The sequence below is a fragment of the Amyelois transitella genome, chromosome 7 (assembly GCF_032362555.1).
Source record: "Amyelois transitella isolate CPQ chromosome 7, ilAmyTran1.1, whole genome shotgun sequence".
In the NCBI taxonomy this organism is placed as follows: Eukaryota; Metazoa; Arthropoda; class Insecta; order Lepidoptera; family Pyralidae; genus Amyelois; species Amyelois transitella.
Window position 1 is genome coordinate 8,235,034 of NC_083510.1, and position 24,044 is coordinate 8,259,077.

Sequence of the window (24,044 nt, forward strand, 5' to 3'; positions counted from 1 at the left end):
TAACAAATATTCGTGACTCATGACGTCACGTACACATACATGTCACACACGACTGCAAATAAGGACAATCCTTATTTTCACTTAGTATCTAAAAAACTGTGTATTTGTATAAAATTCCAGCTCCAAAGGTATACATCTAAAATTACTTTCCAATATTTAATGTAGGGTTCATTAAAAAAGATTTATTCGATTCTACAATCATTTAGTGCAAATATTAAAATATAATAGCTCTAGTGAAATAATATAAGTGTAATGGCATTAATACCACTGAAACGCAGTTGGTATTTCTCAGTCCTAATTCTTCGCTCTGCCCTTGTCCGAACCAATCTGCAAAGAGCGTGTAGATCGATCGCAAACGTTCGTAAATAATTTTCAAATTAGGTGTGTCGCAAACTTATTTCAATGTCACTGAAGATGAACACTTGAGGTGATAATATCTGAAGAGCCGGAAAGTCTGGCATTCAGCCAACAAATACTTAGAATCCTCACGTCAACGTATAATGTGCTTTGATCAACAACACGATTGTCATTAAATTTTAATGCACTGGCGGAATCGTATCGCCCTTATTTACATGTTAATTACCGGCTATGTGTGTTAGCTTAGTAAGAGAAGTCATCGGGATACCGTAAATATTATGATGATCTTGACATATCGCTTGCAGTTTAATTGAATTTGTATAACAGATGTTTGTTATGTTCATAAACGAGTTAATGTTATTAATCAAATTAGCATGTCCATGAGTGAATCGATAGAGTAATAATTGGATGTAGTGAAAAATGTATAATTTTTTTGTTTTAGTTTATGTATATATGGACGAAATGGGTTAAAGTGAAGATATATATATATAAGGCGCAATAATAGTTTTAAACAAAACATAACATCGTGCAAGTGAAATCAGTGTAAATAAGTGAAATATTTCGTACTTTTCTATTCCTCCCCTTTTCAATCCAAGATTCTTGACTGACATATCCTAAGCTACTTCAAGACTGATCTATACTAGTTATCCTTCGGATTGTGTTCATTGACTGGTAAGTTTTGTGTGCCGTGTGTCCGCGAATGGTGATCATAGAAAGTGTGTGGTGGGGGGTGTGTTGCAAGGGTAGTGTCGCTTGCTGGGCGCGCAAACCTCCAAGGTGGTGGGAGGGGGGGTGTTCCGTTGCTGCGTGCCCTTGTGTGGGGCGCGCGCGGCGGCGCCCGCCGATGAAGCCGACTATGCCCTCAGAGAAGGCAGCCCTCAACTCTCCGCAGATGAATATGGTTAGTACGCTTCGCTGGCTTCTGAACTTGATTTAGGTACATGGGTAATGACAAACATTAAAACCAAACTATCATTTCACTTATTCTTTAAATGCTCTTTAAATTACTTTTATTAATGCTTGCTATAACACTTCTACCATAACGCGGACATGTTATGGTAGAAGTGTTATAATAAGCATTTAAAGATATTCACTTTACCCATGTACTCTTACTATTTTTGTGATTTTAAAGACGTGGCTGAGTATTAAAACAAGGTATTATTAAGTTACATCGAGTTCTTTATTTCACGAATTTGATCAAATATAATTATGTAGTAAAATTGGAAAACTGAGAACGTAATTACGAGTATCTATTGATGTAAGGAAAACCATCTAAACTCGATAATTACATAATCACCTTGTTCTTATATTCATATCAAAATAATGAAGATTCAATTTTCGGCATGTGGCCTTGTTTTGCTTTTGTTCTTTGGTTTGTTTTACTCTTAATATGGTTAAATTTATATAGAACACTGGTAAAAGTAGCTTTGCTAAAAAACTTCATCAATATGGTCAATTGTATAATGTGTGTTATTTATTTATTTATCGTCTAAAATTACTTCACATTCACAAGATATTGGCTGAGTTATGAAGATTCATTACTTTGCCTATAACTGACGTTAAAGTCTTTTCAAAGTTTAAGTAATTCCAACTTATTGTATTAAACTTAATGATTATGACCCACTTCATGTAATAAACGAATAATCATAAAAAACTTTCCACAGTTCTGTTTTCTCTAGTGACACATAAAGGTAATGAAATAACAGACTAAAAAGCCTTACTACTGTGAGACGTGGCCATTTTCATTTGTGTATTTGCACTGTAGTAACGGGTAATTTGGTTATGAACAGAATGGGACTCAAAAGTATTCCCATTTAGTTACTTAAAAAAATATGAATATTCAAGAATGTATCTTTATGTTTACCTGATGAGTTTGCATTAAATGGATAATGAATTTGGATGAAGTAAAGGAAGTATGCAGGGTCGTGGCAAGTTGACAGATATAGATTCTGCTTACCCTCCCGATATACATACATGACGTCATGTATGGTATATTCAAGTAATATAGCTTTAATTTATTTTGGAGTTCCTATTTTATAATTGTTAAACTTTCAATGATACATTTATAAAAAATTCTTATTTCAAGTATATAATGAAAGACGAATACAAAGCATTGTATAGACCAGATTCCTATTTTATTCGAATGAAGTCAGATAAAAAATTAAAACCTATATTTGTTTTAACATTTGAAATAAATTTTGTTTTGTTATTTTTGTTCTTGTTTAATATCAAAACATCAAACATAATCATTTTTGTACCAGTAAGGCTACTGAATAAAACGTTCATAGTGATTTGATTTTATTTTATAAAGACAAAATTTGACTATATAAATAACGTATGTTTAATATTTAAACATATTAAAAGCGTTAGAAAGCACAATTTGCAACTAAATAATGGAACTGAGTTAAATTTTGAAGCTTTATAACCTAAATGCCTGCGTAAAATTAATTTTTCAGCAAAGTAACTCTGTTGGCAGGTTACTCACACTGGCACAAAGCTAGTACAAAACTCATTCCGTTGTCTTTACATTCGCCATGACACAATTTCAACTGAAAAGTTTGTATAGCTCGAGTAAAACCTTTTAGCAGCGCGACTTTTAATAGATTACTTGTAAATTACAAAACTGAGTTAAGGTTGTCTTTGCAGTACTCTGAAAGACAGATCTCGCGTCGTTGCGAATTAGGCAAATTGTTTGTGCGACAAATTAAAATTCATTTGTATTTAAATTGTAGAGGAAGACACAAAATAAGGTAGGGAACAAAATCGGAAAAGAGAATAATACCTGATTGAAAATATGTATATATAATATATACACCACGCTGTGAACTGTAGCATACAGAAATAATTAGTTCAAAGCTCTTAACTGACTTTTTAAAACAATATATGAGTGGAGAAAATAAAATGTCAGCTCTACCTTTGAAAGTCCTGGTACTTCAACAATAAAACCATAGTATAAAGTCTCAAACATTAGCGTCACTTTAAACAAATTTTGAATTTGTATTGCAACAAATTCTAAAATTCTATACAAATATAGGAAAATAAAAATTTTCACAACAAGAAAACATGCAAACCTAATATCGGTAACAAACGAGATTAAAATATATAATTAAGTTGTTATTTTATTAAAGAGGAAGAACGTTAAAGTAAAGTAAGTGAAAATAAGCAAAGGAGAACAGAGGCCGTGATTATTTTTGTGAAGATTATGCTAAGTCCTGTTTTTCGCTTGGCCTTACAACGACGTTAACCGAGTCAGCGCAAATTGAGGTCTGCCCGGGAACCAAATTATATTATCGTAAAAAAATATTTTCGTTTCGTGTTGATGACTTCGAAATTAAAATCAAGCAGGATCTTAAATCTATATATATAAAACTCTTCCGTTACTGAGTGACTGACTGACAGACAACGCACAGTCGAAACTACTGGTCGTAGACAGCTGAAATTTGGAATGTAGGTTCCTTGGGATATGTAGGGGAGCACTAAGAAAGGATTTTTGGAAATTCAACCCCCAAGGGGGGGAAAAGGGGTAAAAACGTTTCTATGAAAAATCTTATTCCTTGGGTTTATAAACTTGAAACTTGGCATGAATACGTACATAGGCAAGTAAATATGTTTGACATTATAAGTTTTTTCAAACTACCCTCCAATCGTGATTTAGGGGGTGCGATTGGGTGACTGATTTATTAACGCACAGCCGAAACCGCTCGGTATAGGAGTCTGAGATTTTGAACAGAGGTTCCTTTAGTAACATAAGTGAGCACTAAGAAGGGATTTTTGAAATGTCAACCCCCAAGGGGGGGAAACGGGATAAACTGAGCCTGGGCTGCGGGAAAGTTCTAACGAGATACCGTGGCCCCGGAACGCAAAGGGCAACTGAAGGAACGAGGTGGGTTTTAGTCAGTAAAAGTCTGACACTCCGTTCCGTTCCACCCAGGGCGGGAGAGGTCATTTGATGATTTCCCATCCTTAAAAAAAAAGACTTTGTATGACAACTTTCTACTAATATTATAAAGAGGAACAATCTATTTTTTATATGTTTGTTTGTTTACACATGTAATCAATATACTCCGAAACTACTGAATCGATTTCAAACATTCACCATTAGAAAGCTACATCATCCCTGAGTAACACAGGCTATATTTAATTCCAGTTGTAACAAGATTTCAGCCTGTGGAAGAAAAAGCCCTGTCGAGATCATTAAAAAACGCTATATATAACCGAATTACACGTGGGCGAAGCCGCGGGCGGAAAGCTAGTCTGGTATATTTTATTAAAATAACTGTTATCTATTTTCCGCTTCTGCGGGTTAAACATTTGATAGAAAGACTTTTACTTTATTTGAGAAAAAGGCTTAACAGGCTGTCAAGTGATTCGACAATGTTTTTGCAGTTGCCTGCTTACTTTCTTAAGGAAATTTTTAATATTATTATTCTTTAGTCGCCTTTTCCGCTATTCTCAGGAAAAGATGGATTTTTTCTATTTGCGCGAAACTACACGGTCAACTTCCTAGAATATTATCACACTAGTTTTGGCCCGCGGCTTCGCCTGCGTTACATATATCCTATAACTTTATCCGTACGTCAAAGTATGTGTATGTTTGCAAAATTTAATGGATATCGGTTCAATGGTTTTGACATGAAAGACGGATGTACAAACACACTTTGACATTTATAATATAAGTATGGGTTATGTAGACATAGACATAGAAAAAGGAAACTTATCCTTTATGCTGGTGGAATCCACTTGAACAGTTTTGTTCTCTGAAGAGTTCTTCTACATCTTCGTAGTGTCTTTGTTTATCCAATTGAGAAGTACTTTTGTCGTTGCAAAGATAAAAAGATCTTTATTTGTTTCACACGTGTCCTATAATTTACAACCTTATCATAATATTCCTTTGTACTTGCAAATCTAAAACTATCGTAATATAAAGATTGGAAATAGATTAAAAATGACAGAAGTAAAAATTATAGGGTTGCTGCATTGATTTACTATTATCTATATTAGCTTGAAGGTAAACAAAATATACTAGCTGAGGTGTAACGTAAACTACTTAGAACTTTGAGTTACCTAAGCTTTCTGATGTTTGCCTAGATGAACTAGTGTGTCGATTTAATCGAGAAGTTCCGAGAATCGATGAGATAAGTTGATATTCGCTCGTGTGCTACTTGGGTGTAACGTTTCAAAGCATATTAAATTAATTTCACTAGAATTGGAGTGTTATGTAGAACAGATATTTCACGTTGAATCGCTGTTGTTAAGTATAGTAACACGCCAACTTAGTATATTCAATCTAAAACATGAAATTAGCACTACAATTAAGTGTTAAAGTAAGTTTCTCTGTATGACATACATACATACATACCATCACCCCTTTGGGGTAGGCAGAGACTATGGATTTCCACTTGCTACGATCTTTATAGACCTCTCCCGCTTCCTCTACACTCATTACTCTTTTCATGCATAATCTGTATGAGAGGGTTTAGTATATATTAATGTTGTAATGTTCTGATGCCTATAAAGACAAAATATGGGACTTTGAGATCGAAGATGGAGTTAGGGAAAAATCTGTAACCCCATGAGAAAAGTTCACAAAGGTCATATAAAGCTACCGTCAAGAAAATTTTCATATCAACAGTGCAATATTGGTGTATTCACATGGGCGATGCTTTGGAGTCCGTAGTGCACTTTCTAATGAACCTGTCTGATCGGACGACGAGGTTTATGGTTTTAATCAGACCACAGTCTGAACTCTGCACACTAATAAGTTAATACAATTTAAAAGAAACATGGGTTTAATTAAATCCTGGGTTGCGTTTAGTTCAATGCTAAAAGAGAGATTTATAGCCTTGCTTTCTATGAAAATGAAGCCTGTTCTCTATGGTTTCATCGTAGCCCAGAAAACGACTAAGAAGCACCCTTGTAAGAAAAACCGAAGGGTACATTCTTCTTCCACTGTTTGCAGATAACATCGATCAAAAATACTGATATTGGCGCGATTTCACCTCATATACTTCAACTTCACTTATTCTACAGGTATATAAACGCTACGTGATAAATAATAGACCTTCCAAACACTTTACGATGGAATTGATAGATTGTTTCCCGATACCCGCTGACGTCCAAACGATTTCGAGGTTCCAAACAAAGAAGGAAGTAAAGCGTAAAGTAATAAATAAAATGTACCTATACGAAAACTTAATAAAATGGTAGGTAATGTTTTATGTGCTGTTATTTGTTGTGTTAACATAAGTGATCTACTTTAAAACATAACAGAAGATATCAATTGTCAATCAAAACTTTATCAAGGAAAAGGCTAATAAACTTGCAATTATATTCTTAGGCAATGGGCTAGCAATATCCGAATTTCAATTACACCTTAATGGTAACGCAGCCATTTCATTATTTTCTAAACTGTTGTTTGTCCATTTTATAAAAAAGAATATATAGAAGTAGAACATATCCTTCCATCAAATGCCTAGCTAAGCCGACGAGCTTACACGAAGCAAGTAATGAACAAAGCAAAAGAAGTATGCAGGAGTCGTGGTGGTGGTTTGTTTACCCGTGTAAAAGGTAATACATCCTTTCAATGTAGGTAACGGTAACGATGTGCCGGTGGAACGTTGAAGCAACGAAAGCAAAATGTAAACTACAAAAATCTTTGAAGTACTGAAATAATGAAAACAAAAGCTCAGTAAAGAAAGTAGAAGATGCGATGGCAACTAAAGTACTCATTCAAACTACTATGAACTCTAGCTTAGCATAGAACAGGAAACGTAAAATTGTATACTAAGTGGGAAAGCTCCTGTGTTCTTTTGGGATACCGCAACAAAGCTGCGATAAGAAATCCCTAGACGTTGTACTAGAGTTGTTGATCCTATCTCTGTTTATTAATAGAATACTACAATTTAAAACATATACCGTTTTCACAGTATAAGGAGTTAAATTGAAATCTAAATTAGAACACTCTTCCATTCCTGTACTCATTGACTGACTGACTAATAGACAACGTATAGCCCAAACCGCTGGATCAAGAAACTTGACATATGATATGTAGGTTTTTTATGTGGTCTATGGGTGCAAGAGAGGATATTCTTACGGAGACAGGTTCTTGCGTTTTAGGAGAGTGGAGACGCAAGCGCTATAAAGCCTAATATATTTTCGGATAGGCTGTAAAAAAAAATCCCGGAGGGATGGCATACACCACATCTTTTCACCTGTCATTATCGGTATATACACTTATAGCTTAATCTACATGCAACAATCATTTCATAAAAAAATAATATATATTTTTTATTAATAATATAAAAATGTCAGAAACAAAAATAATGCGGAATATCTGTAACAATTCCGACTCGAGCTTACCACATTTATGTTTTTATTTTTATTGTGTCACACAAAAAGGTCAGAGTTGAGCAGAGCGACAGTGCGGCACGGCATATCTATCGCTGAAACTCGGATCGTGGCGATTCGATTTACAAAATATATATGTATGTGTATATTTCTCTATACGCTGAATGTGAACCAAATCGTGCCTTGAATTGTTTGTTCTTGTTTGTAAATTGTTTGTGATGTAACTTTTGTTACGTACGTGCCTACAATTAGGGACATTGAAATTAATCTAGGCCTAAAATGGTTACAATAATGTACCAATAGACATGTTTGATACTATGTACAGTAGTTTTAGATTCGGTTTTGAGTGAATTGAGTGTCGAGTGATAGTATTGTTGCAAAAATAATGAAAGTTAATTGATGAACTCATAATATGTTAAACCTTGTGATTTATAACCTAATAGTAGGTAAGGTTTAATATTTGAAAAGTTAACATAACACAACAAGAACCACTAATAACCACGTAAACCAAAGAAAGGCATTATTTACACCTCAAAACTTTATAATATTTTTTGCATGATTTAATTTATGCAAACTTAAACGCTTTAACTTTTCTTAATAAAGCTCAAACCTTTGCAGTAATTAAATTTACTTTTAATTTCTTGCGGTCATTTTAAAAGAAATAAAGTTTTTCGAGAGCTAGAGAGCTAGACTACTTTTACTGTAAAGTGAAGTTTTTTATTTAAAAAAAATCATTCCTTTTAAATAATTTCTTTAAATCCAGAAATGTATAGTCTATGAAGAGTCAGGTATCCTAATCGTGTTGAATCACACAGGTTCGGTAAAATAGAAGCCCAGGCTAAGGGGGAGTATCCTCATGTCACATCAAAGTTCTATAGACGACGATGATCTTAACTACTTGAACATCATCGGTTATTCCAAGCATCTATGTACATACATACATCACGGTTTTTATCCCTCACGAGGCAGAGAAAGCTCATAGTTTTAACTGAGACTGAAAGGCCACGTTCAGTTGTATGGCTTAATGATGGAATTAAGATTAGAATAGTAACGGATTGCTACACTGTCCAAAAAAAAAATCATTTCCCTTAATTGGTTTTTACAATCTGTACAGGAAAAGAAGCACACGGCACACGCTGGTTTTTTTTCTTTCCTACCAGACTAGTATGGAAGCTGTCATAAGATAAACGTCCCCTACTCGCTTTACACGATATCCATGGAAAAGAGGTGGAGTGGTTGTATTCTTAAGTGCTGGGAACTAAGTCTATGTCTGTACACATTAAAATATCGATTGGGCGATGAGTTTTCGGGTGAATAATTAAACGTACATGCGTTGCCCGCGTGCCGACCTCCAATTTCTCAGCCGATTAACCCTGTGTGCGCTGCTGCCACTGATACGGAGTTACACATGTTTCGTTAATGGAAATTGACCAGTTTTACACAAGTTATGTAGTTGTAAATTATGAAATAGTTCTATAAATATTTTTGAAGTTAAATGTAACTAAGTTGTTCTTCATCAACAATCAAAAAGCAATAGGAACATTATCCACAAAACGTTTTGTAAAAATTGCACAGAAAAATATTCACAGCTCTTCAAAGCGTCTTGCTGATTACTTTTAGTGTTTTCCTTATTTAATTTATAAAAACTTGGTCCTTAATTCCCCATAAATCCTTAATATGTTCCATTTGTTACTCACAGTAGATGATACATTAAAGTGTATGACCATCACCAATTATGATTCTCACTGTTCATAAGTAAGTTGAGTTTTTATATAAACAAGAAATATATTTAAACTTTATACACATAAAACATATTAGAATACTCCGCCGAATAAATAAATTTCTTGAAATATAAGTTTCTTCATGTTAATTTTGTACCATACAACATTTAAAAGCAGTGTACTTTAAATTGTTATGACAATCACAAGAAATGGTTTCAGAGTTAGACTAAAATAGTTTTCATTGCTATTTTACATTAAAACAAAATAATACAATATTCTTAGATTTTAAGAAATAAATGACTTAAAATGTGAAAATGTCATTGTTTACCAACGGCGGCAAACAGTTTTTCACGTCAATAAAAGTTTATATCAAAGATTAGACTTTATTACTTTGTACATATCGTTATGAAATAGCAATGTAATTTTTGTTTTATGGACTACCTACAGACTACACTGAAATGTGTGTTTGCGAAAAAGAGAGTATTACTACATAATTAATTATAAATGCCCTGTGGTTTCATACCAATCTATTCTTAGTCGTGAAGTTTGTAGCTATCCTAGGTTTGTTTGTCAGACACTGTTTTTTTGTCAAACTGATTACCACACTAAGTAAATAAAACGTAAGAAAACTCCGGATTCTAAAGCAACTCTGCCAAGGATGCCACCGGGAACACTCAACAAAAGTAAAAATAAATCAGCAAGAAATTGAAAAAAATATTATCATCAACAACGCGGGTATAGTAATAAGGCAATATCTTATATATAAAATTCTCGTGTCACAATGATCGTTCCCGTAGACCTCCGAAACGGCTTGACCGATTCTCATGAAATTTTGTAAGTCTGAGAATCGGCCAACATCTATTTTTCATACCCCTAAGTGATAAGGGTTGTCCACCCTTAATATTTTTTTACTAGAAATGACTTAAATATTATTTATATGTCAAAGCAACGTTTGCCGGGACAGCTAGTATGTATATACAAACTAAAAATATTAGAAAAGTTACCCTCAATGGTTAGGTACCCTAATTTCTAGTTATAGAATGGATATCGACCAATTCTGTATACTACGGATACTGGTCAGAGTTTCCAATTTAAACTGCCCCCTGGACCTATTGGATGTGGTTTGTGGCGACTGACATCAATAGCTTATGCACGTGACTTCCACAGCATAGAATCGTCTTCCTTATTGAACATAAAATTTTGCCGGAGGAGATTTCCTGAAAATTTCACAAACATAAATCCTTATACTTATCGGATATTGCCAATTTTGATTCAAACTTCTTTCTGATTAGGTTTTTAAACAAGATGGAAGTTTAAACTTTATATTCTAGTGGAGATTTTGCTTGACTTGAAAAAATGAGCATTGGGAATATAAAGACAGCTTGGTACCTAATTTTCTTCACATAAGTCTAATGTCAATACAAATAATTGTTTGAAAAATTATTTGTATGTGGAAATAGACCTAGCATATATTTTAAGATTGTTATATTGCATTATGCTTATAAAACCTTAATACTAAAGCATCACATTTTTGTATTTTAGATACAGCTTGTTCTGGTATCAACCTAGTTATTTTTCGGTAACAAGAAATTTTCGTAACAAATTCCGTTGATCCACGCCTCATCGACTACCTATAATGGTAATATTGGATTCCATTATATAGGCGCGGAAGTACAATTACTCCATGCTGGATGTATATTGGATATTGATTGGTCTACGAAAATGGCATCCTATTAGAAATTCCACCCACCGTTTTCTCATGGGAAGTGGAAATTGGCCGTTAAAACCTTATTCAAGTCGGGCACAACAAACCTTGAATACGTAATTTCAATATAAATACTTAATTATTCCTAAATACCTAAGAGTGGTTTAAAGGAAAATTCTAAGAAAAGCGTTTCATACAGAAAATGTTCTTTACTAACGCGCAATTCTAATATTTTAAGATGAAAATTAACTATATCACAATTACGGTGAAAATTCCATCACGTATTTTCATAAAATATTATTGTATGAAAACGTATTAGCAAAGCTATTTTTACCAGCCACCAGTAAACATTGATATATTGCCTGCCCAGTGTGCTCATATTTGCTCAGCGTTACTATTGCTTGTTTGCAGTCGCCCCGGAACCCGTAATAAGCTCGCCCCGTCCAATCGGTCAACAGTCCCCTTTGCCGGGCATCGAAGAGGAAGACGACTCTGATTGGCCACTAGAGGACGCTACAGACGCCACTAAAACTCCCTCTTATAAGAGCACTAAAAGTAGTACTGATACGGCTTACACGACGTCCACTCGGAGCTCGGGGAAGAAACGTAGTTTTGGTAGTCCGTCTTCAGTGAAGATATGTATATCGGCAGCTGCTAGAAAGTCGAAGAATTTGCGGAAGCGTGGCTCGAACGCCGTCGGGAATCCTGCCTCGACTGAGGAGGTTTCGGCGGCGGCTCAGCCAACACACGGCAGGATGCAGGCGGAGCAGGGAAGCATCGGCGAGTTGCAGAAGTACCACGGACGGTACCTTAAGAGCCGCCGGCACACCTTGGCGAATGTTCGGTGAGTCTTATGAATATGAAAATTGTAGGATTATTTTTTGGTATTTGTAAAGCGTATTTTGGGCGGAAACATACGGATGAAATGTCATAAAACAACAACAGTTTTTTAAAGATGCAATTTTTTATTCTTGATAAGGTTATACATAGTATTTTTTCTAAACCATTGATACTAAGATGAAAAGAAAATCAGGTTGGTTATTATGTGGTAAAATAAAATTGTAACGTGATCTGCAGCGATAAATTTATCTCTACTACAAAACGTCAGCTGAAAGATCGGCAGCAGGAAGTATCGTCATTACAACTGCCTGTATTAATGCCTGATCTGCCCTTTGAAATTTAAAACGTTGACATGTTAATTATTAATATCATAATTCATTCATTTGGTTTAATTTAAATTTCAGTGGTTCCGCCAAATTTAATTAATTAATTATAAAAAAAAATCACGAAAACTTTTGATCGTCTGTTGGTTATTGGAACACTCCCAACACTGAAATTTAACTGTTACAGTATAATCTTGCCTATTAACATTATGATTAGTGTATGATTAAACTATTATATAGGGTTATCTGAGAGATAATAAGCAATTAATTCAAAATTGCATCGTTAAACAAGTCGCAATTTATTTTAACCTCAATTATTTGTCATGTATTGCTTTAGCTAAAAATTCTCACGATCATTGTATTAAAGACTGTAAAAAATATATAGGTGGTGGTGATGAAGAAAGATAACCGAGATACTAGATATATGTATACACCTCATATATGGGTTCGAATACGAACTAGATTCGTTACAGCAAAAATATGTACATACTATTTCTTAAAACTTAAGTAAATTGTGACTTTAAAATAAAATGGGAACAGAGGAGGTTTTTCTTTAAATATGTAAACAAAGTATGATATTGATTCAAAATATTCTTACATTACAAACACTGTCATAGGGTAGATAATATAAATGTTATAATAAAAAGAGCTATTTAAAATATACTGAGTTAGTCCATTCACTATATTGATGCTCTCTTTTGATGTCCAATTTATTATTAAACAGTACTGTACCGTTATTCGAAGCTTATTATATGAGAGAGGGGCAGCTATTTCCGGTCCTAGTACTAGTCTTGACTTCCGGTTTAGGTCCACGCGTCCCTCCTTCCGTCTCCTACCACGCCTCCCCCCACCAAGCGACACTAGCGCCACCACAGGCAGTTGGATTTTGAAGTCCAATATTTTCCTCATTGGCGTTTTTATTTCCGTCCGAGACGGTTCTACAATACGCATTACGCATATTTGTGACCGCATAATCGGTACTAGTCAAATATTCTAGGAGAAATTGTAAAAGGAAAATATTTGTGAAATTGTAAAAGGTATTTCATATCGAAAAAACTGTGAGTACTTTTAAATTATTAATTTCTCCTTAAAACTTCCGTATCTGTTCGAAACAACAGATATTCTAACTGTGATACAGTTCATAGATAGTGTTTTGGTTTACCTATCTAATAAAATATAAAACTACCTTCAATATTTTTGTCAGTTCATTTGGTTATTTTTCCAAACGCTTTGTTCGTAAATTGTTTTTAACTTATTTCCTTTGTCATATCTAACGTCCACGGACGGGTTCAAAGCCCGTAATTCGTTAAGGTTTCTTTCAGAGTTTCTTTCAGTATGAATGAAGAAACCCCAACAGAGCGCACTGTTGGTGAAATTGGAAACGATCGCCCGAAAGCGAAAAATAAAAGGAAGCACTCTGAATCATCGAGTTCAGACTCCAGTTCATCCTCATCTAGCTCATCAAATGATCATGGACGCAAAAAGAGGAAAAGACAGAGGCTTAACGTGAGTAACCGCATGTTTAAAAAGCTGATCAGGGAGGTAAATGAACTTAAGAGCCACGTAGCCTCTACAACTAACATACACAATACTCCATCCTGTAATGATAGCATTGACCCTTATGTCAGTGGGGAATTATATGAGTCAGACAATCAATCACATCATGGTTCTTGTCCAGATTCTAACCAAGCAAAGCTCAATTTTACCTTGAGCACTAAAATCAAAGAACCTTCTATCCCTAACACCCCTGATCATATGCTTCAACAATTAATGAAACTACAGCGGTTTAACAGCTCTGACTGGAACAGTGTGCGTTATGCTGACGTACAGAAAACCTGCTTGCACTCTCCGGGTTTTACCAGCTTAGAAGCGAATGATGAGGTAAAGCAATACGACAATTCCAGATCATATGTCAACATGGAGAAGGCATTTGCAGGCATCACATTTGCTTTGTTACAACAAGGTGAGGCCTTACAAATAGAGATGCAAAATCTCCTTTTACTAGCAAGTCAAAATGGTTCACTATCATACACCGAAATTCACGAAAAATTAAACAGCATGTTTTTAGAAAGTGGTTACAGTAAAGCAGCAAACGAGACCATGCAACTAGCTTGTGGGCATAGAGCGGAGATTATTCAGCAACGCAGAGAAAATATCCTCTCTTTGGTGAAGGATCCGCTTCATAAAAGCTGTCTACGGAAAATACCTCCATCAAGTTCGAACTTATTTGAAACTGAAAGATTTGGCTCCGCTTTGGAAAAAGCTGGCGGCATCAGGAAAGTCTTCTGGCAGAAAACCAGGGATCGCAACTCTGCTCCGCAGAACGGTCCCGGGACATCAGCGCATGGCACAACCCAGAAAAAGCCTCAATTCAGCCAGCAAAAAGGTACACAGTCAAAGAAGACAAAAGAGTATTCCTTTCAGGAAAAAAATAAGAGTCAAAGAGGAAACCCAGGACAAGGACCCAAGGACAAACCCAGGAGTAACAGATCCTTCTCTCCCTCATCCCGCCGGGATAGGAGAGACTCAAATAAAAGATACTGACTCTTCTCAGGCCTTCCGTGCCGGTCAGCTCAGTCTGTTTCCTCGTCACTGGCAGGATCGAGGGGCGCCGCCTCACATCCTCAACATGTTAAAAGGCTATCGAATACCACTTCGATTAAGGCCTACACCGAGAATGCCAAGTTTCCGACGTCAAACTCGAAACATAGGCGAAGCTGCTGCCATTATAAAAAAGCTTTCAGAGCAAAACAAAGTATTGGAAACGGTAAAGTCTACACCCAGCTTTGTGTCGACAATATTTCCATGCCCCAAAGGCGACGGCACGTCAAGGCCCATATTCAACCTAAAAAACCCGAACAAATTTGTTTGTCCGGGAAAGTTCAGACTTATAAACATTCAAAAGGTACCAAATTTCATTCAATCAGGCAACTGGATGATGAATATCGATTTTCATCACGCCTACTTCCACTTACCTATCGCCAGGAGTCACAGACGGTTCCTATGGCTGATTTTTTGCAATCAGCTCCTACAAATGGTCTGCTTGCCCTTCGGGATCAGTTCTGCTCCAAAAGTGTTTGCAACAATGGCGAATTGGATCGCACAACAACTGAAAAACGAAGGAACTCTAGTACTAGTGTATCTAAACGACTTCCTTTTAGTAAATCAGGATCGAGCATTATTACGCAACCAGACAACATTCGCTCTGGACTTGCTCAAAGGTACATGGTTACCGAACCAGCAGCATCTCCACTACAATTCGAAGGAAATGCTCGCTATTATCAATGCATTAAAAGATCACGGTCGGCACCTGAACTCTACGACCTTGGCCATGAAATGAAACAACGAAACAGTTTCCTACCTCCGCAAGGAAGGGGGAACGAAATCCACAGCCCTGATAAAACTTACTTGCTTAACAGCAATTCAACTACTCAACTATATTCACCTGAATATTTACCACATCTCAGGAAGTTTCAACTGCAAAGCAGACTGTCTGTCACGGGGTGCACCCTCCCCAGTATGGCTTCACCTTCAATCTGCTATGACTCTGAAGGTGTTCAAAAAGTGGGGCTATCTGGTAATCGATCTACTCACATCACGTCGGGCTCACGTAGTTCCCTACACATTGCTCGACAGAGCGCAAGTTCACGATGCATTCAACAAAACATGGACTTACCACCTAGCACGGGTGTTTCCTCCATCACATCTGAACAACGCATCAGCGAATTATCTGACTGCCCCCTTCATCGTAATAAATCTACGCTAAGTTCTGATAGACTTATTGACAGGACTACCTCCATCCAAAGCATTAGAAATGACTTAGGAGATATGGAAATGTGGGGGTGGAGTCAACACTTAACCAATTGGTCAACAGAACAACGTGAATTGCTGTCATCAAGTTGGCGTAGGTCCACGCTTAACACTTATCGGCCCGCATTGAAGAGATGGATAAAGTGGGCAAAGGAACAAGGTATTGATATGTATAATCCATCGGGATCTGATTTCGCGCGTTTCCTAGCCGACTTACACCAAAAAGAAAAGCTCTCACTTAGCACTATTCTTGTCCATAAATCTGCTATTTCTACATTTGTCAACCCAGAAGGCCAAGAGAAGTTAAGCTCTAATAGCCTGGTAAAGCAAGTGCTAAAAGCCGTTGCTTTAGCGACCCCTAGACCTAGTAAACCACCCATTTGGGATACGGATATCCTCATTCGCTTTTTGAGCATAAAGGCGACCGGTCAATCTGAGATATTAGAGGCAGCAAAAAGAACAGCAACCATTCTTCTACTCTGTTCAGGAAGACGAGTGCATGACCTCACATTACTAAGAATTTCACCTGAATACTACTCAGTGTCAGAAGATGCAATAATTTTCACACCTGCCTTCGGCTCTAAAACCGATACCGATAAAAGACGACAATCCAATTGGAAATTGATGCCGAATGAGGAGAATAACCTACTCTGTCCAGTATACTGGGTAAAACATCTAATTGCCCTTACGCAAGAACGAAGATCCCGGGCTAAAAGTGATTGTCTTTTTGTAACCATAACAGGAACCCCTAAACCCGCTTCGCGTACAATTATCGGAGGCTGGGTGAAGAAACTACTTAATGACGCGGGAATAGAAGCCACTCCAGGAAGTCTGAGATCAGCTGTTGCATCTAAGAGTTGGATAGAAAATTTCCAACTGGAAGACATACTTTCCAGGGGAAACTGGAAATCTGCTAATACGTTCTTTAGATTTTATCGGAGAGAGTTAACACCCTCCTCAGCACATGCTCACTCTATTTCCGCTTTGTTTACTCCTACAGATGATTGATTAATACACTAAATTAGAAAATCATATGCTCAGATTTCATATTTTCTTTTTATAATTTTGTTTGTTATAATTTATATATTTGTCTACATATAGTAACAATGTGTTGATTTACAATAAAACATTAATAATCACCTATGCCTCGTCACTGCTGGCACCTATACCATCTACCTATATTTTAATAAAAATATAGATTCGATGACTTTAAAGTCTTTTTGATCACATTGACGTTCCCTAGCGACCACCAGGCGATAATAGACAAATCTCTCATATAATAAGCTTCGAATAACGGTACAGTACTGTTTAATAGCGACATTTTACCTGAAAATAAAATGTTTATTAAACATACTTACCTTATTCGAAGCTTAGTTTATACATCTACCTGGTGTTATAAAAACTACTCAATGAGGAAAATATTGGACTTCAAAATCCAACTGCCTGTGGTGGCGCTAGTGTCGCTTGGTGGGGGGAGGCGTGGTAGGAGACGGAAGGAGGGACGCGTGGACCTAAACCGGAAGTCAAGACTAGTACTAGGACCGGAAATAGCTGCCCCTCTCTCATATAATAAGCTTCGAATAAGGTAAGTATGTTTAATAAACATTTTATTTTCAGGTAAAATGTCGCTATTGTTCAGGACAAGGTTAGCCTTTTTGGACAGGACAGGCAGTCAAAACTTTTATCATAAATTTATCGTTTGATAAATTATTCAAATTTATGTTTATTCCAGGGTTTATTTAGGGTAAAATCATAGAACTTGGAAAAAAAATTAAGATTTTTAGTAAATAGCAATAAAAATTAGTTTGTAAGAGAAGATGAGCAAAATTGCTTTCAAACACTTATCTTTAGTAAATTAACAATTTGAAACATCCTTGACATTATGCTATCATTGTCAAACATTGTTTATTATTGGAAAAGTGAGATCTCCATGTTGAGTTGTTTACTCCATTGTCCTTGTACATTCGGGCTCATCAAACATCTACATCAAACTCATCAATATGTACGCAGATGGGTACTATAGTAATTATGGTCCATTCTATTGTATTTTTGTTAAAAATAATTCCTTATTTCCTACCTCCTTTAATTTTTAACCTCTTCTAAGTGTTTAAATAATAAAGTTACATCAAATCGGTCGCTTCGGTGGTATTGATTGACTTAAGAGGGAAATAAGATTTTGGAACTGGATCCTGTAAAAATATAATCTATGTTTTTATATTAAAGTATATATATTTTAATCTATATTTTGTATTAAAATGTATATATTTAAATATATATTTTTATATAAATATACATACATACATACATATCGTCACGTCTATATCCCTTGCGGGGTAGACAGAGCCAACAGTCTTAAAAAGATAGATTATATTTTTATATATTTTTCCTATAAAATGTAATCCATCTAGATTGCATTCTGTTGGATCATGGTAACACTAAACTGCCCGTTTTATGAATGTGCATGCAAGTTCATCGCAATGTTATCGCCATTATCTTAAGAGCAACTCAGACTTAAGTACATAATTAGGAAAAGAGCAACGTTCCTAGGTAGGATTCGAATCTGTGTCTCCCTGTCCTTTTTAATCGACCACCGCGACTCTATATGGTAGTTTATTTCAATAATTTTGGTCTATAAATTCTAGAGCTAAGGTATTTATAACTGTCAATATCTTTAGGCATCATTTACCGTAAATCGCAAAAAATCAAGTAATTAAAAGATAATCACTTTGGATAAAACATTGATCTCCATGATTATTTCCTGGGCGAATAATGATGTATTACAACATGTAGAATAGGCACGTAGTCATTGTTTATGTGTCAATTAAATCCCAAATCACTTTCATTGTCGCTCACGACATTATATTGACATTGTAAATTGGCTAATTACCAACGGTTGAAGTTCGTGCTCACGACACGGTAAGAAATAAAATATATCTATGTAGGTTGATAGGTACTACAATATTATAAAAATTATAGAGAAATAAGTACTTAACAAATCTGTTTCCTATACTGGAAATACTTCTTGTTATTACCGGTTGCGTCCTTAATTTTTTTGAGAGGAGCCTTGTGCGCTCCTGGATCCACGATATCAAGATTCTGGAGAGATAAAAAGTCAGTCTGACCTTCGGTATCTTGCAGGGGAAGCCAACTCAGACTGGATCATAGTGACACATCCAGTGTCTTTCCACAACGTAAACAGACGTTATCCTTATACCCAAATGGAATGCGAAATTATAAAAGTAGAATCAACCCCCTTCATGTTCGAAGGGAATTTTTTAAACGATCCAAGAAAATAAAGTGAAATCATCTTCAATCTTCAGCGGCGCGCAATACTCTTATAGTAGTTCGCATGATTATTTCCAACAAAATCTACGTTACAAAACTGCTCTTTGCGATATTAAGCGGTGATGGATCGAAAGGTGGGTGATAGATTTCTTGTCACCTGATAGATCCGCGTCCCGGTTACCTCAAAAACACATTTCACGTCATGACGCATCCTGTTTACCGTGCAGCACTATATCTTCCAGGTACTCTTTTGTGCGGTGTTCCCACGTATATAAATAACAAAAAACAGACGCCACTATGATTAGAATGTACCACTATTTATAGTCGCGCACCCACAAATGATGTTCAGATTCACGTGTTAATATCAGCTAAGTATATTGTTAAGAAAATGATAGAGCAAGCTATTTTATATTAGAAAACTCACCTAGAGTTTTCTCATTGAAGTACTAAGAAGAAAAAACATAGTGCCAACACGCTCCTGGTAAAATTTTATGTATTCAAATTAATAATGGGTTTTCATTACCGTAACTTGGTAACAAATTAAAGAAAGCAAAATAAAATATGTACGTTAATAAACATTTGGCAAACATTTATCCTATAGCACGCCATCATTCTGTTTGAAATATGTAAGTACTTAAATTCCAAATTGCGGTCCTCTGGGATAAAATTATTGAACACCGTCCTGCTATTGGGCTCGGTATGAGCTGGTGTCGTCATTTTCTGCAGGGCCTGTTAGTAAAATGTTTCAATAAATACAAGGCTATTTAATCGGTCTGACCCAGTTCCTCGTATTTGAACCTCCGTTACTAAGATAATAAGTAGTAAATTGTTTCTATTCTATTGTTCGTTGTAATATTTGATTCGAAGATGTCGTTTTGCATAAATAGCAACACGAACGCGAATTATCCGTTAACTGACTGATGATTGACACGTTCGAGTTCCATTCCAAAAAAAAAAAAACAAAAGAGACATTTATTTTTTAACTTTATGAAACTTTGAACACGCTCTGTCTTTAAAACGTAACGCTTCATTTTTCTGGAGGAGATCCAGAGAATACATATTTTCCCTAAGATGATCTCTGTATACTTGTCTCGCTTCGTTCGTATTCACTTCCTGTAAATTCGGCGGTTAAGGTTACTCGTGACAAATTTCGCCAAGACGTCTTTATTTCATCAAGGTAGGTTAATTTTCAAATGTAGAATTTACGATCAAAGATGTAGTACGATCATCAGTTGTCAACGATCATCGTGACTCAAAAAGATGTCCGCATCTGACATAAAAGTAGCCTTATTATTTTCTGCTAGCATTTCCCCCATGGAGTAAGTCTGACAGGTTCTGGAAGGCCCGCGGTCTGAATGTGAAATAATGGACTTTTTAATGCGAAGACATCCCCACTGGGTACGCTTGAGGCTGACTGTAAGCGTAAAATACTTAGAATATGGAAATAAAGCATAATTCATCTTTAGAAATTTGGATTTTCTTATGAAACAAAATATAAAAGAACACACACAAAAAGAAAATATTGCAACGGGGAATTTTTCTAAACTTATTGAATTTCATTTATCACATGTAAAATGGTACTCCTAGAAAATAATACCGCCGACGCCGAATATTGTAGATATGATAGATACTCGTAGATACGTATGGCAGGTGGTATGGTGGACGTATTTTTCTGTATGGCTCACTGTACAAGTAATCGTTTAATATTTAAAACTATTCGTTTATATATTGTAAGTACTTTTCCAGAGCCAGAGCAAGAAAGCTTTTGTGAGTTGTCTTGTGTGGTGTTATGTACCTAGACGACTTGGCATGATGGTCCACTTGTTACCATAATAAGGTCAGAATCAATTTTGATCTTTGATTTTAAAGCCGACATAGCAATCAGAAAATATTATAAATTACGTACAACTTATTTATTAAAACCGTTATATCTCCACATTCCGTATTTTATCCAGCTAGTGTGTTCAAAGGGCAGCCTGCATGCGGAATGAAGTATGAATGGCCCTAACAACACGCTTGAGAACTTCTGTTTTACTGCGCTGTACTCATTAGGCGTTAGAAGAGAATAAGACGAAAACGCTCCCTTATTCCCTTACCTTGTACTGAATTATTAATTTAAGCTGCTGTTCCATGTCGCTTCAACGTTTTGCTTTTAGTCCGTAGCGGTTTTAAGATGTATTTGCGTATTGCGCTTTATTAAATAATTGTAACATGTTTCTTTTTTCTTGCAAATTGAAGTTTATTTTGCCCCTTATTTTAAAAGTTGTCTAGCGTTTAGTACCCTTTTAAGAACACAGGTTCATTGAACGCGGCTAGAAAGTAAGATGGGTATTTTAAAATTCTTCATGTTTTTATAATGCGAAACTTTAAGTATAAACATTATATCTAACGAATAAAATTTGAGAAAATTCTTCTTTACGGTAAACGATTTTGCTAGTAGGATGAAACGTAGGGTAAGGTTGCTTAAGTCGTACCCCCTAAGGAAATGTTACTCTAATAATTACTACAATTGAAATTAAACACAACTTCTTACATCTGTCGAATCTTTATTTAGTTGCTTTTCCATCAACGTTTATAGACACTAACAAATCTTTCATCAAAATAGTTAAATTAACAATTTTAACAAACCTGCTTTCGGTACGACTAAGGCGCCTCAGTTCCTAACTCGTACTTAGAAAATAGACTTCAATGAAGTCATAATAAACTATATAGAAATAATACTGAATAACAAGAGATCACTTGAAACATGTTTTGGTTATCAAGAAGTTATAATATCGAATCTACTTACTAACACAGATATCACAAATATATTTTTTAAAGGTAGGTACTACTTTCTACACCAGCGCATAGGTCATGTGTCCAGACTTTACATTTTATGCACTGGATCATGTTTTCTTCGCGATCTTCTTTACATAGTTGGCATAACCATGATGCTTTAGCTTTTATTTTTTTGTTTTTCTTTATTTATTCTTTAAATACTTTTATTAATTCCTTTTTCAATTTTGATTTTTTTCATATCTAGTACAGGCTTCTTCTTCTTCTTTATATTTTCCTTGGCTTCTATTATAGAGCCTGGTCCATATCCTCTAGCTTCCAAGTATTGTATTTTATCTTTTTCATGCTATGTAGTATTTATAACCTGATAAAAAAATAAATTAATTGTTAAATAATTTTCTTTATACCTAAGTCGTACCGGTATGACTAAGGAATTTAGCACAGGTACGACTTAAGCAGAGGGGACTTCTGAATTTCAAATTAAAACAACTAACAAAACCTATAAATATCTCATGTTTGAGTATGCTTAAACTATTGCTAGATACGCACTCTAAATAGACATTGTCAAAGAAATAAATTAACTATCGCTATCCTGCCATAAATAGCTTATAAATGTGCCAAAAATTGTAATGCAATACGTATAAAATACTTACTTTTTAAATATCTTCGTTTCACGAAGCCGAGCAGCGTTCCACTTGTTTGAATTTGTTTGCCTGACTAAATAGTTCAGATAAATGTCATCAGATGGTGCATTTTTTGTGTATCAAGTGAGAAATTACCGGGGTACGACTTAGGCGGTGGTACGATTTAAGCAACCTTACCCTATTTCGCATCGATACATATTTCAGATCTCGTTCGCCTTGGCGAAAAAATGTCTGTTATACGGCTTTTATTTTTATGAGAGTGTCGGACAAACCGCCGTGACGAAATTGCGATAAAATTATGTTTACGATAAATATTATTCTGTGATAAAATTTATGTTAACATACGCGCGTGGTTAAATAGCAGCGCATTTTGTAGAGATTATTTACTGAGCGCTCTCTTTGAGCTGTAAGAGTTTTTACTTGATATAAATTTAAATGTTTTAAAAACAATTATGGGCAATTTAATTTGGCAGTGGTGTTGATGTAGTTAGATAAGGTTAGGGTAAGATACTAATAAAATGTATTTGCAATATACTTTTTACAGCGAGTACAATTTACATGATGCTGTTTAAATGTACCCCAAATTTTATAGGCATGGGCTGAAAAAGCAATTATGCTGATAAATAACATACACGCAACATATATTAAATCAAATCAAAACAGATATCATGTCAGTGTTCCGCATCGTTACATCATAGATCATTCACTCTACAACTTTTTTACACATTTCTACAAGAGTGGGAGGAGACTAGATTTGCACCTGCTTAGATCTTTTTAGATTTTTTCCTCGAAGCCAAATGTATAAAAAGTTATTCTCGAACGGTGAGTGAAAACTGTGTTAGGTAACCTGCACATTCAGGCAAGTAAATGTAACCATGATCTGATACGGGTTAAAATTTCCCTGCAAAGGTTGCTGACATCAGTTACTATGACTTCTGGATATAGTTACTTTGTGTAAAACCCTGGAGAATCCAGGATCCATAGTAAAGGGCGTACCCCAGGCTCCATTCCAGAGTGGTGAGGAAGATACTAGGACTATAACCAGGATGACGAAGAAGGCTAAAAAGTTATTCATTGCCTTAAAATTACTAAAGTTCCTAGTCTAGATATACTTGGTTTAGGTTAATAGCTATCATCATACTTTGTCGTATTACATTCTTAACAAATCGTGTTAACTGTTCCTGTGGCCGTAATAAATTTTTATGACTCTCGACTAACGTGTTTATTTAGTTTAGAG

At 35.5% G+C, this 24,044-nt stretch overlaps 1 protein-coding gene across 2 annotated transcripts in view; it reads left to right on the forward strand.

The window, feature by feature from the left end:
- Positions 1-24,044, forward strand: part of LOC106137774 (cAMP-specific 3',5'-cyclic phosphodiesterase) — a 389,030-nt gene that overhangs the window by 57,221 nt on the left and 307,765 nt on the right. Inside the window, exons 1-2 of one of the 2 annotated variants that reach the window (XM_060945165.1) lie at positions 815-1,258; positions 11,542-11,974. The exons of the other annotated variant lie outside the window; for it this stretch is intronic. Coding sequence (XP_060801148.1) covers positions 11,886-11,974 — 89 coding nt within the window. The 5' untranslated portion in view covers positions 815-1,258; positions 11,542-11,885. Of the gene's footprint in view, positions 1-814; positions 1,259-11,541; positions 11,975-24,044 lie in introns of those variants that run through there. 2 annotated transcript variants of the gene reach the window in all.